The sequence below is a fragment of the Chrysochloris asiatica genome, unplaced genomic scaffold, assembly GCF_000296735.1.
Source record: "Chrysochloris asiatica unplaced genomic scaffold, ChrAsi1.0 scaffold00129, whole genome shotgun sequence".
NCBI classification, from domain to species: Eukaryota; Metazoa; Chordata; class Mammalia; order Afrosoricida; family Chrysochloridae; genus Chrysochloris; species Chrysochloris asiatica.
The window spans coordinates 6,482,341-6,496,882 of NW_006408647.1; the positions used below are offsets into that span (position 1 = coordinate 6,482,341).

The following is a 14,542-nucleotide window of genomic DNA, read 5'->3' on the forward strand; positions in this document are numbered from 1 at the left end:
GAGTAAGTGCCTCTTGTGCCGCCTCACTTTCTTGAAAGATTTCAATTTTTATTCCTTCAATTCCTGGTGCCTTGTTCTTTGCCAATTCCTTCAATGCACTTTGGACTTCCAAAGTGAGTATCATTGGCTCTTGTTCATATGGTACCTCTTGAAATGGTTGAACATTGATCATTTCCTTTTGGTACAATTACTCTGTGTATTCCTTCCATTTTTTCTTGATGCATTCTGCATCATTTAATAATTTGCCCAGAGAATCTTTCAATAATGAAAGTCAAGGCTTGACTTTTTTCTTCAGTTCCTGCAGCTTGAGAAATGCTGACCGTGTTCTTCCTTTTTGGTTTTCTAATTCCAAATCTTTGCATGTTTTATTATAGTATTTGTTTTTATCTCCTTGAGCTGATCTTTGAAATTTTCTGTTCAGCTCTTGGACCTCTTCAAGAGGAAAAGTGGAGGGTTAGAAAAAAAGAAAAAGACCCTTAACTAGATACATTGACACAGTGGCAACAATAATGAGCTAAAATCTAACAATTGTGAAGATGGGACAGAGCTGGACAATGTTTTGTTCTGTTGTAGATAGGGTTACTATGTGTCAGAACCAACTTGATGCTACCTAACAACAACTTGCTTAAAAGATATTGGAGAGAAATTTTCTCTGAGTGAAATTTTGGGTCAGTGTGGGTTGATGGTGTGCCAGATATTGTGAGGGCAATCAAACAGTGAGTTCTAACTTGATGTTCTTCTGACTCTGTTCTGTAAGTTTACTCTATGACCCCAATGAGCCTTGCCTTTTGAGCAAGGTCTCCTGGAAGCACTTCCCATGTAGGAATGAAACTAGGATTGTGAGCTATAGATAACATAGTTTAACTAGTTAATCAGTCCTGGAGTTTTTAAGTTTTGAGTAATAAGAGTGATTCTTGTGGAGATTTTGTTGTTGCTAAGCTTCAATCCAAAACCCAGGTTTGGGATCATAAAACAAATTGATTGGTATAAATAAGCCTATTTGGTTAGTATGTAAAATGTTAATGGTACACATTTTTTTTTCTACCTTTAATAAAACGGTATCTTAGACCCTATGGAGGGATTGGCCTGGTAGGTAATTAAGGCACAGGCCAAGAATTTACATCTGTTGCAAACACTTGCACCCGGATGCTGGGACCAGAAGGTCTGACAATCATTCTTGAATTTCCCATGAATGCATAAATAATTGTTAAAAATCCGTGACTGTGACTTTGACATCCTGTAACACATCCTGTATTACACACCATATTGTGTAATAAAAATATAGACAAAGTATAGGTATGTTGTCCTAGAGTGAAGGGTCAAAGCAGTACATACATGTGTTTTCACCAGTTTCTGATTTTTAATCAAGCTTCATCTTCCAAATGTACTATCCTTAACACTGGAAATTCTCTTTTCAGATGCTGTCTTTGCATTTCAGTTACGGAACCCAGTGCACAATGGTCACGCTCTGCTAATGCAGGATACTCATAAGCAACTTCTAGAGAGGGGCTATCGGCGCCCTGTTCTCCTCCTTCACCCTCTTGGTGGCTGGACAAAGGATGATGATGTCCCTCTGATGTGGCGTATGAAGCAGCATGCTGCAGTACTGGAGGAAGGAGTCTTGAATCCTGAAACAACAGTGGTGGCCATCTTCCCATCTCCCATGATGTATGCTGGCCCAACTGAGGTAGACTGCCCTCTAAGATTTTCGCTGAAGCACTGCTGAAACCATGGTTCCTAACATACCTAGTGTCACCAACAGGCCTGTGTATTGATTTTCAAACATTCAGCTGGAGTACTCCCCTGCTCTGAGAGGAGGTTCTTCTTGGAAAAGAGAAGGCGGAGAGTAACTATACTCTTACTCTGATTCTGATTCTTGGTCCTAGCTGTAAAGGAGAGAAACGTTCCCTGTAGAAAGAGGTATGGATCAGGCAAGAAGGTGGTATACCTGCTAGCTGTTTTACAAACACAGCTCTGAGAACACTGATCTTGTTCCTTTAAAAAAGGTGAAAGTTCTTTTCCCTAAGGGACAGTTTTGGCCAGATTTGTGCTGTTTCTGACTTTTAGAAAGGCTCAAAGAATTTTAGTGGGAAGAAAAGCATTTTGTCTTAAGAAAAAAATTAAAATTGACGAGGCATTCTTCATTTGTCTCTTTGTGAAGGACTACAGTATAATAGAATCAGGAAGTAACATTGCTTCTTGATCTTGGAGGAGTTTGGGGTTTCTACTTAAAGAGTGGTCAGAAGGGATGTTTTGGGATCTTTTTATATCCATATATAAAGAAGACTTAATTAGGTTTTAACTTCAAGGCAGAATAGACTTTCAATGGATGAATAAAGAAATGACTGTCCCCCCAAAAAATGTGGGTGGGAAATTCCAAACCAGCTTCTTGTTTTCATGGTAAAGGATTATTATTGTTTTCGTAAGATTAATCTGGGAGGCAAACTTTTAAAAAAAGAATCTAAGTAATTTAGTTGTATACACTCTACCCTTCCAAAAAAAAAGGAATCTAAATACATTTGACTATTTTGTAAACATTTTTTTGGGAAACTTTGTTGTGCAGTTGTATACTCTGTTCTTCTTTGTCCAAGAAAACAAACTAAAAGATTATGTTTGATGTTTCTCTTGGATCCAGCCTAAAATCTGTATTGGGACTTCCACACTAGTTAAAAAGTCTTCATATTCTCCCCTCTTTGTTAGGTAGTTGTTGTTGTTACATAGCAACCCTATATTAGGTTTCTCAGGCTTTAAAACTTTGTGGGAACAAAAAGTCTCATCTTGTTAGTTGATAAAAATTGGTCAGTCTTAGTCCTTTGATTTACTGGAGACATTTAGTTTTTGAATCTCAAAGATGAACAAATTGTTTGGAAATAACTTAGCAGTTTTATTCTGATAATTTTGCCATCCTATTTTGGTGATAACATTGTTACTGTTTTTGAAGGTATTTTTTGGCCTGAGTTCTTTGTAACTTAAAGGATGGATGGTTTTTAACTTGGAAATGACTCCAGTAAGTTAGGGTCAAGAATGGTACAAGGTGCAGAAAGCAATTTGACTTTTTTATCCGGGTTCCTGAGAGTGGGCTCAACTGGGGGACCTAACATTGACTAAGTCTCCCAAGGCCTGGTATAACTTACCATGGCCACCTGGTGAGGCATAGGGGACCCCCTCCCCATGTGAGATATGATGTAATTGATAATGGCTTTGTGGTGAGGCCAATAAAGGTTTTGGAAGACTGGGATTCAATGGAGCTTTCAGGTTGGAGGAAGCAAACAAACAAACACAGATTCTGTTCATAGGAGGGTACACCTGCCCCTTGTTGACATGAAAGCTCTGTACTGAGGTCCCTCCCAGACCTGACCCTGTATGTTTACATTCTTTTTCCTTCCTGATGAAAGATGGCCCTTTCCTTTTAGTTTGTGAGTCATTTCATGGAATTTTTGAACCCAAGGGAGATCGAGTGAGTTGGCCTAAAGTGGAGGGAGTCATAGATTACCAAACTCGGAGCTGATACGGCTGGATCCAGCCCTGGGTGGCTGGGGATGAGAGAAAGGGTTATATGGAACAATGGATCTGTACTGACCAGAGAAATAAAGTTGAGGATTTTATACCAGCCTTCCTGGACTTGTTTGGCACAAATTGCTGTCAATAGCATATAGAATTCACTAGAGAGAACAATCTCTGATGATGCATACAGGTTTATGATGATTATGACTCAAGTAGGAAAGTGAAGAATATTTAGGACATATTTTGTCCCCTTCAATGTTTCTTATTCCTAATTTAAAAGAGGGAAGAGGGGTGGTGCTATAGGATAAGCACTGAACTGCAAGGTCGATTTGAAACATAAGGTCGGAAGTTCAAACTCACTAGCCGCTCCTTAGATACCCTGTTTAGGATCTCTGTGAGTTGGAACCAACACAACATTTAACAACAACAGCAAAAGAAACTAAAAATTGGTCTTTAAAAGGTGGGGGAAGAGGAATGAACATAGGCAGTTAATAGTACGTCACCAGGAGCCCTGGTAACCCGTAAGTTAAGTGTTGGGTTACTAACAAAAGGTTGCCTGTGTAAACCCACCAACCACTCGTTTTGAGAAAGATGAGATTATCTGCTCCCATAAAGGTTTACGGTCTCAGAAACTCTAAGGAGAAGTTTTAGTCTGCCCTTCAGGGTCACTATGAGTTGGAATCGACTTGATGGTAGTGTGTCTGGTTTGGCTTTTATAGCAAAACAAAAATCTTTTCTTAAGAGCATCATAAAGGTACAGGCATGCTCCTTTATGTAAGTTAGGTAGGTTTTATGCCTCATGGCATGAGAGCCAGGTGTATTTCTTAAGGAAGATTGGAAAATGAAGGTATTGTCTTAGTTACTGAGTGCTGCTGTAGCAAATTCCATAAGTGTATGACTTAAATAAACTTATTCTTTCACAGTTTAGGACTGGCTCTGGAGAAAGCCAGCATTTCAACATCCGTAGGTCCAGCATTCCTTAGAGATAGCCTGTGTCTTGGCATCCGTCTTTCCTGCATTCGGCATGTCTGGTGCACAAGACCTCTTTAACGTATTAAACAGCAAAGATGTCAGTTTGAGAACTAAGGTGCACCTGACTCAAGCCATACTATTTTCAATAGCTTCCTTTGCATATGAAAGTTGTACAGTGACTAAGGAAGACCATGGAAGAATTGATGCATTTGAGTTATGGTGTTAGAAAAGAATATTAAAAGTACCATAGACTGCCAGAAAAACAAACAAATCTGTGTTGGGTAAAGTAGTCAGAATGCTCCTTAGAAGCAATGATGGTGACACTTTATCTCTGATATTTTGGATATATTATCAGGAGGGTCCACTCCTTGGATAAGAAGGACATTATGCTTGGTAAAGTGGAGAGTCAGTGAAAAAGTGGGAGACAGTAATGAGATGGATTGGCAACAGTGATAGCAGCAGTGGGCTCAAGCGTAACAGTAATTGTGAAGATGGCACCAGACTGGGCAGTATTTCATTCTATTGTGTATAAAGTTACTATGAGGCGGAACTGGCTGGATGGCACCTAGTAGCAGTCCCCACAACTACAGCAGGAACCTGACAGAGCGGGGACTCAGGACCAAAGGGTGCCCTCCACTCCTGGCTCTACTTTCTTGATGGTAAAAGGTCTCTTTCAGCTCAGCTTGTTGGTATAATCTCTTTTATATTTCTAAAGAGATTGATTCAAGATACAACCCAATCCTCTAGATTGAATCCAGCCTGATGAAGATCATAGAGTTGAGGATTTGCAACACCTAGGATAACTATTATCAGATCAAGTCTGATCAGATGAGATCACATCAGGGGGATGATTACATTAAATTAGAGCTCATCATTGGGATTTACTACATTTTAACTGCTAACCCATTGAAAATCTAGGCCCCGTCAAGTTGACACAAAACCTTAACTACCACAGGTACCTTTGGGAGGTTTTCGTTTTGGCTCTCCGTAGAGTCTTTTTTGTTACAATCAAACTAGCTGGTGTGCTGGATATAACAGAGCCTTCTCAGATGCAGATTTATTCTCTATTCTGGTAAAAACAATGAGATAGACAACCTAACTTGATTCTGTGTCTGGTTAGCCACCAAGTGGTTGCAATCTCAGGTTAGACTTTAGTCTACTCCGGGCTATGTTTCAGTGGCAATGAATGGATAGTTAAAGAACTGAAATTCTTTCCTATTTTAGTCACTTTTAAATTTGCCTTCTTTGTCTTGTTTCTTTTTGCATTATATTGGACTACATTATATATAGAAAAGGCACATATTTCATACGTGTACAATTTGGTAAACTTTTTTCATTTGAACATACTCCTAGATCTAGTACCCAGACCTCCACAACAGAATATTCATGTCCCCAGAAGTTCTTCCTCTTGTGTTGTCCGTTTGCACTCACTGGCTGCTCTCTGTCTGTTAGTCACCACTGTCTTGACTGCTAACATCTAACATAGATCTGGTTTGCTTGTGTTGAAAGTTGGATGCTTGGGTAGCTGACTGTGAGTAGGGTTCAGGAAGTTTATTAGGGAGTTTGCAGAAAGAAGTTGAGCTGCAATACCACCTCGGCAGAAGTCTCAGTTGATCCCCCTGGGAAGTTCTGGAAAGGCCCTACAGAATTTTTCTAAATTGCATAGAAAGTAGACCTTTGTATATATGTGTTGATTAGCCATTGGCTGCCTGGGGAAGAGGACTTGTCCTGGGACAAGAGCGCACTTTTCACTAGAGGCAGTTTCTGAAAGAGAACTGACAACTAAGGGATCTGCTGCCCTTAGTTGTCTGTTGTGTTCGCCGGGTACATCACTCCCCTATAAGCCTCAGCCTGAAGACACCTGCTCTAGCTCTGTGGGCCAGCAAACTTAGCTCCCTCAATTAAGTGCCAGGAGGTATCCCACTCTGCAAACATGCCTCCTCCTCAGTTTTACTTGCTCCTTGGTTCTGGGGTGCCTGCACTGTGAAGCTCCTAGATCCAGGGGGAGATTGATGGTGGCCCATGGAGATCTCCAAGCAGGAGATAAGGACCTATCTCTAGAGCCAACAAAGAAACAAAGTCTTCCCCTAGAGTTAGCATTCTGATTTTGGACTTACAGCCTCTTAATTGTAAGCAAATAAATATCTGTTCGTTAAAGCCATCCACCTATGGTATTTTTATTATAGCAGCATTAGATAACTGACATGTGGAATCTCAAATACTTTCAAACTTTGTTTATCACAGCTTAGAGTTGTGAGTTGCAATAACTTTTGTATAACCTGTATTCTTCCTTTTTGTGTTCTTATTGATAAAGGATTCCCTCTGCTATATGAAAGTAGAGTGAGCCTACAAAATCCTTCATAAGCTGAAATGGCCATGAGGCAAAGAAGCAATTACTTATAATTTATATGGGAAAAGATTTTTAGCATTCCCAGACCCAAAAAATAACCCATCAAATCATGTTAAATAATAAAACATAAAACAACATTAATAAATCATATAAAGCAAAAATGATATGATAAAGCACTTAGTTGCTAAACGTGAGGCCACCGGTTGGTATCTCTCAGCTGCTCTGTGGAAGAAAGATGTGGCTGTCTTCCTCTGTAAAGATTTTATGGGCAGGTCTGCTCAGCTCTATAGGGTCATAATAGGGTTCCTATGAGTTGAACTTGACTCAGCAGCTATGGATTTGTTGTTGTTGTTGTATATAAAGTCAAAATAATAGATGGACAGTGTAGTTCCTGGCAGAGGAGCTTGGCAAGTCCACTGTTGGCTACTCGGTATACAGGCTGCCTCTTTTAATGACCTGTAGCAAAACAAACACTGAACGTAAGTTTCACTCTTCACCTTTTTCATAAAAGTGAAATCCTCATTGGCTACATTTTGGTTAGCGAAAACAGGTACTAATGGAGGTTTTTCTTAAAAGCAAAGTGGTGTAAAAATGCAATTTCAAAAAAGAGGGGATACCTGTATTTGCGTCATGGTCGGAGTAATACCTGCCTTATGTTTTTGTGTTGTGAGGTATGTAAGTAGGGTAAATGAAAATCACTTATTACACTGCCTAGTTCATAACAGTATAGTTTTATTATTGGCTGCCTTAAAAATCATAACAAGATCTGTTTCTGGCGGGGATGAAGATGGCGACCTAGATAGACACCCCACACCATTCCTCTAAAACAAAGTCCCAAGAAACCAAGTGAAACAGATACAGATGATAATCCTAGAGCTCAGCATCCAATAATCCATGAGTCCCACTACTAGGTATATATTCTAGAGAAATAAGAGCCAGGATAATAATAGTTATATGCTTGCCCATGTCTCTTGCTGCGTTATTCACAATATCAAAAATGTAGAAGCAACTTAAGTGCCCACTAACAGAGGAATGGATAAACAAACTATGATACATCCACACAGTGGATTACTATGTAATGTTAAAAGGTAGTGATGAATATGTGAAACATCTCCTAACATGATGAGCATGAAGAATATTGTGCTGAGTGAAACATGTCAGCCATACAAGGATGCATATTGTATGAGGCTACTAATAGGAAAAGTCAAGAAAAAGTTAATACACAGAAAGAAACATTCTTTGATGGTTACTAGGTATGGGAGGGAAAAATCACTAACTAGACAGTTTGTTGTTGTTGTTAAGTGCCTTCGAGTCGATTCCGACCCATAGTGACCCTGTATAGGGTTTCGAAAGAGCGGCTGGTGAGCTTGAGCCACTGACCCTGTAGTTCAAACAACTTTGCAGTCTGATGCATTAGCCCACAGCGCCATACCAGGACTCCAGAGGGCTTCTAAGGTAGTCCTAATCCTATTAGCATTTCCACATCTGGAATGAAGATGAGTGAAGAAAATCAAAGACATAAAAGAAACACTTCATCCAAAGGACCAATGGACTACCTGAACCTCATTCTCCACCATCCTGAGACTAGAAATAGATGGTGCCTGGCTCCCACTGACTAGCCAGTCTGAATGGAGTGGGTGAAAAATGTGGAACAAGACTCAAAATCATAGAAAGACTAGACTTACTGCACTGGTAGATAAACACTCAACCTCAAAGTCAGTGTGAACTGCAAAGTTTGGTGGTTCAAACTGACTAGCCGCTTCTCGGAAACCATATACAGGGCTGCTGTGAGTCAGAACCAACTCAATGGCACTTAACAACAACATCTTAAAATATAGTATTGTCTGGGATAGGATAATATCCATACGCATGGCGCTGTGGGCTAATGTGTCCGACTGCAAAGTTGTTTGAAGTGTAAGGTTGGTAGTTCAAGCTCACCAGCTGCTCCTTGGAAACCCTATTCAGGGTTGCTATGGGTCAGAAAAGACTCGACGGCACTTAACAACAAGGAAGACCAATTAATACGACTGTTGTTCAAATTTACGCACCAAACCCTAAAGCCAGTGATGATGAAATTAAAGAATTCTAGTAACTTCCAGTCAGTGGACTACATGAACCTCACTCTCCACCATCCAGAGACTAGAACTAGATGGTGCCTGACTCCAATTTAACGGCCAGTCTGAAAGCGTAGAGATCTTGGCTGGAGTCAAAGGAAAATGTGAAACAACATTCAATATCATAGACCACATTTACTGGACTGATAGAAACTGGTGGAACCTCAGACACTATGGCACTTAGAACAAATTGGAACAAATTCCACTCCCTAGGGATTACCTTTCAGACATAAAGCAGGACTTTATATATCTAGTGAACAATAATACTAGCAAGGCATATACTCAGAACTATCAACTATATGAGACCGAAATGGCAGCTTTTGTGACAAAACAAAAGTCAGAAGGTGGAAAGGGGTAAGAACGAAAGGATGACTAGAAATAGTAAACCTAGGGAAAAGCGGGAAGAGTGCTCTTACATTGAGGGGAGTGCAACTAATGTCCTGAAACAAGATGCATATAAATTGTTGAATGGAAAACTAACTTGCTCTGTAAGCTTTCACCCAAACCACAATTAAAAAGCAGAAAAACCCAAAAACACAATAACAAACAATTTCACTGCAAGTTCTCAACATCCCTAGAATTCTATTCCCACATCAAGGGAACTGTCTACCCCTTAATGCAACCTCATAAATCTCTGTTAAGTCTAGAGTTTTGATTGCAGCAGAGGGCCTGGGGGAACCTCCCCCATAGTAAGCTCATGTCAGAGCATGTGTCCTTGGCTTGATTTGAGATGGTCTTTGGAGTTAAATATTAACATAAAATTAATTTTTTAAAAAATTCTTTGAGTGCTTGCTCATCTGTCATACACTGAGCAGATGCTTTGCATGTTATTTCTGTAATAACTTGGTGAGAGATAAGTTTTATTCTCATTTTACTTATGATGTTTCTGAAGCTTCGAGTAGCCCAGTAACTTACCTGTGGTCTTAAAACTACAGAGTCACAGACGGTACTGAAATTCAAGTCTCACCCCACAGTCTGTGTGTTCTGTTTGAGGACTCATTGCTTCCAAGGATCCACTAAGTAGTTTTGTGCCTTGGCTGTTGGTGTGCTGGCAAAGAAGTTACATGCTTGGGTGTCTACACAGAGCTTCTAGGTTTTCTAGGAAGAGTAAATATAAAAGCACATTAAGTTGTATCTGCTTTCTACTTATAGATCTCTGCTTAGAATATAAATTATAAACTAAGAGAGGTGATTCATTTCAAGAAGCATCAATCTGATCATTTTTAATATCTGAACTAGGATAAACTAGAAATTCTAATAAATATCTTAATATTTTAAGCCATTAAATGTTTTTAATTTTTATGACCTGGCAGAGTTAAAAATGTTAGTTTGAGAAACTTATGAAAACTGTCCATTTTCTTTTTCTTAAGTGTTTGATTTACTTGGCGTATTTACAGCTTTAAGTGAATAATTTTTTTGTAGCCAAAAAAAAGCCCCCAAACACTAATTTTTTGTAGCCTTTCCAGTGACATCAGGAACAAGTCTGCCAGTAATACTCATTTGCCAACTAATAATAATAAAATAAAAACAGTGACTCTTCCTTTAATCATTTTCTGTAGGTCATTTAGAAGGCATTGAGACCAGATTTGTTTCTTTAGCACAAATGCTTTTCAGAACAATGAGCAGCTGTTAAGGCTCTTTGGTTATCAACAGGATGTTCATGATTTTCCAGTCTGTAAAGATTTAATGGCTTCATTCCTAAATTTCAGTTTAGGAATGATGAGGGCAGAGAAGGGTATGGAGGGACTCTAATGCTAAAAAATGTGTTATACAGGGAACTTCAAAAAGTTTGTAGAAACACTTGATTATCTTTTAATTTCACTGTTCCACAATTTTTTGAAGCCCCTTTATATATGTACTTATTATTTTTTTTTTATGGGATATCAATTTACTATCTAGGGCATTTTATTTGTTCCTTCTTAGGAAGTATTAAATTCATTTCTATAAAGGACAAAATTGCTTTCTAAGACCCATGTGGTGCAGTGAATTGCTAATAAGGCTTGTCTAGCCATAAGCTTTATAACTTCCACCACCATATGTTGGTGATCATGGTTATGTGCCATGGAATCAGTTCTGACTCATAGCAACCCTATTTGGAATTTCCAAGGTTATAAATCTCAACAGTAGCAGGAAGCTTCATCTTTCTTCCATGGAGAGGCTGGTAGATTCTAACTGCTGACCTTGTGGTTAGCAGCCCAACCTCTTTAACACCCTAATGAGCTATAATTTCTTAAGATGTGAGCCTGATTTTAGGAGTGCTGTTACTGAAGAAAGATGAGGCTTTCTACTCCCTTGATGTATACAGCCTCAGAAACTATATGGGGTTGCTATGAATCAGAATTGACTCTACAGCACTTAACAACAACATGGGAGTCATAGACTTTGACCCCCTGAGGTTTTTGATAATTTTGTCTTCTGCTTACACAGTTATTGTAGTCATAAGTTTGTTGTGTGGATGATACAGATCATACATGATTCACGGGGATCATGTGTAATTTAATGCCCTTGGTATATCTGTGTTAGTACTCCAACCTTAAACAGTAATATTTATTTAGCAAAGCAAATGATTTTTCACACTGAGTAGGATCAGTGTTGTTATGTGCTTTTGAATCTGTTCTGACTCATAGGGACCCTACATGGGACTTCCGAGGTGTTAAATCTTTGTCTCATGTCAGTTTTGATCAAGTTTTGTTACCACATGATTCAAAGAACTGGAACTTGCAAAAGTACTAATTAAATGTATTCATGTTCTAGTTCAAGGCCAATAAAATCTAAAAGAAGGAAAAATAAAATATTTGTAGCAAAACTTAAAAAAAAACAAACATATGTTCAAAAGAGTATTGTAGAAATCTGAGATCTTGCAAAGATTAGACATCTGTTATTTTTTCCCCCCAAGCTAATTAATGTAATGAATACAAAAAGTTATATTCTGTATATTTCAAAACACATATAAGTTGTGTAGTCCCGGGAGGAACCCTAAGAACCAGGTTAGGTAAAATTTGAGATGCATTTTAAGAAATGTTTGTTATTTTAAATGATGTGTAGGTACCATGTCTTCTTAATTTTATTGGGAACAGTTTACCATAATAAAGTGTTCCAGCATCATCTCAGAAAGCATCCCAGCGTCCCCTGAAGAAATAGAATGATAATGGGCACAAAGGGCTAGAGTGGATCTGCCCAATATGGCCTAAGACCAAGCCTTAAAGGATGAAGAGAGATGCCAGTAAATTACCTGCCTTCTAGACTCAAGATTTAATATTCTTTGAAAAAAAAAAAAAATGCAAACATAGACATATGAAGAAGTAGGGAAGTGTGACTTGCAATCCAAAATAAAGCTCCCACTAGAAACTTACCTCTACCACTTGTCTGCCAGTTTTTTGTATTATAGTGGCTTTTGTGCTGCTGTAATGTTGAAGCTATGCCACTGGATTTTTAATTACTAACAGGGTCACCCAGGGTGAACAAATTTCAGCTGAGCTTCCAGACTAAGACAGACAATGAAGAAGGAGAGACAGACTACTTCTGAGAGTTTAGCCACTGAAGGCCTTATGAATAGAAGTGGAACATTGTCAGATACAGTGTAGGAAGATGAAAACATGAATTGCACAAGAATACTGTCAGATTTAGTGCTGGAAGAAGAAGCCCCTCAAGTTGGAAATGCTTGCAGTACGACTTGGGAGGAGCTGCCTCCTCAAGTGATGGAGGAAAGCTTTTGGAACCTTCATTTGCTAATGGGGAACAATTCAAAATGAAGAGAAACAACTGCGCACATCCATTAGTAATTGGAACCTGGAATGTATGAAGCATGAATCTAGTAAAATTATAAATTGTCAAAAATAAAATCAACATATAAAGATCAATATCCTAGGCATTAGTGACCTGAAATAGAATGGCCATTTTGAATCAGAAAAATCTTAAGATTTGCTATGCTAGGAATGACAAATTCGAGAGGAATGGCATAGCATTTATTGTCATAAAGGACACTTTAAGAATCTATCTTGAAGTACAATGCTGTCTGTTGTAGTGTAATATCCATATGCCTACTAGGAAGACCAGCTAATACCACTATTATTCAAATGTATACACCAACCATTAAAGCCAATAATAATGAAATTGAAGAATTGTACAGAAACGGCTGTAAGCATACATTGACAGAGAAGTTACAGAGGTTCAAGCTGAATTCAGAGAGGCCATGTACCAGGGATGTTATTGCTGATGTCCGATGGATCTTGGCTGAAAGCAGAGAATACCAGAAAGACATTTACCTGTGCTTTATTGACTACACAAAGGCTTTCGATTGTGTGGATCATGACAAGCTATGGACAACATTGAGAAGTATGAGTATTCCGGAACACTAAATTGTGTTCATGAGGAATCTGTACACAGACAAAGAGGCAGTTGTTTGAACAGAACATGGAACACTGGATAGTTTAAAAATAAGAAAGGTGTGCGACAGGGTTGTATTCTTTCCCCATACTTATTCAACCTATATGCTGAGCAAATAATCCGAGAATCTGGGTTCTATGAAATAAAACGTGGCATCAGGATTGAAGGAAGTCTCATTAACAACATGTAATATACAGATGATGCAACCTTTTAAGAAGACTTAAAATATTTACTGATGAAGATCAAAGAGCACAGCCTTCGGTGTGGATTGCATCTCAATGTCAAGAAAACAAAAATCCTCACCACTGGACCAATAAACAACATTCTTATCAGTGGAGAAAAGATTGAAGTTGTCAAGGACTTCATTCTTCTTGGATCAACCATCAACACTCATGGGAGCAGCAGTCAAGAAATCAAATGACGTATTTATTGCATTAGGCAAATCTGCTGCACAAGAACTTTTTAAAGTGTTGAAGAGCAAAGATGTCAGCTTGAGGACTAAGGTGTGCCTGACCCAAGCCATGGTATTTTCAATAACTTCATATGCATGCAAAAGCTGAATAGTGAATAAGGAAGATTGGAGAAGAATTGATGCTTTTGAGTTATGGTATTGGAGGAGAATATTGAAAGTGCCATGGGCTGCCAAAAGAACCAACAGATCTGTATTGGAAGAAGTGTAGCCAGAGTGCTCCTTGGAAGCCAGGATGACCAAACTTCGTCTCTCATACTTTGGACATATTGTCAGGAGGGACCGGTCACTGGAGAAGGGTATCATGTTTGGTAAGGTGGAGGGTCAGAGAAAAAGATGAAGTCTCCCAGCAAGATGGTTTGGCCAAGTGACAGCATCAGTGGGCTCAATTGTGGCAACAATTGTGAGGTTGGCCCAGTATTGAGCATAGGGTCTCTATGAGTTGGTACCAACTTGATGGCATCTAACAACAACAACAACCAACTTTTTCAGTCTGAAATTGATCAAACATGCAATTAAGATGTATTGCTAATTATTAGTGATAGGTATATGAAGGTTGGAAACAGAGGAAGGGTCAGTAATTGGAAAATATGACCTTGGTAATACAAATGATGCAGGAGCTTGCAAGAGTGAGTTTTGCAAGACTTATTCATTGCAAGTACCTTTTTAACCCCCTTTCCAGAACACTTAATTTGTACTTCTAAGAAATCTGTACCTAGACCAAGAAGCAGTTGTTCGAACAGAACA

The 14,542-nt window shown here is 38.8% G+C and overlaps 1 protein-coding gene across 1 annotated transcript in view; it reads left to right on the top strand.

The window, feature by feature from the left end:
- PAPSS1 (3'-phosphoadenosine 5'-phosphosulfate synthase 1) overlaps nt 1–14,542 on the top strand; it is a 174,525-nt gene that overhangs the window by 116,628 nt on the left and 43,355 nt on the right. Inside the window, exon 10 of the mRNA XM_006869328.1 lies at nt 1,419–1,687. Within this exon, the coding sequence (XP_006869390.1) occupies nt 1,419–1,687 (269 nt within the window). The remainder of the gene's footprint in view (nt 1–1,418; nt 1,688–14,542) is intronic.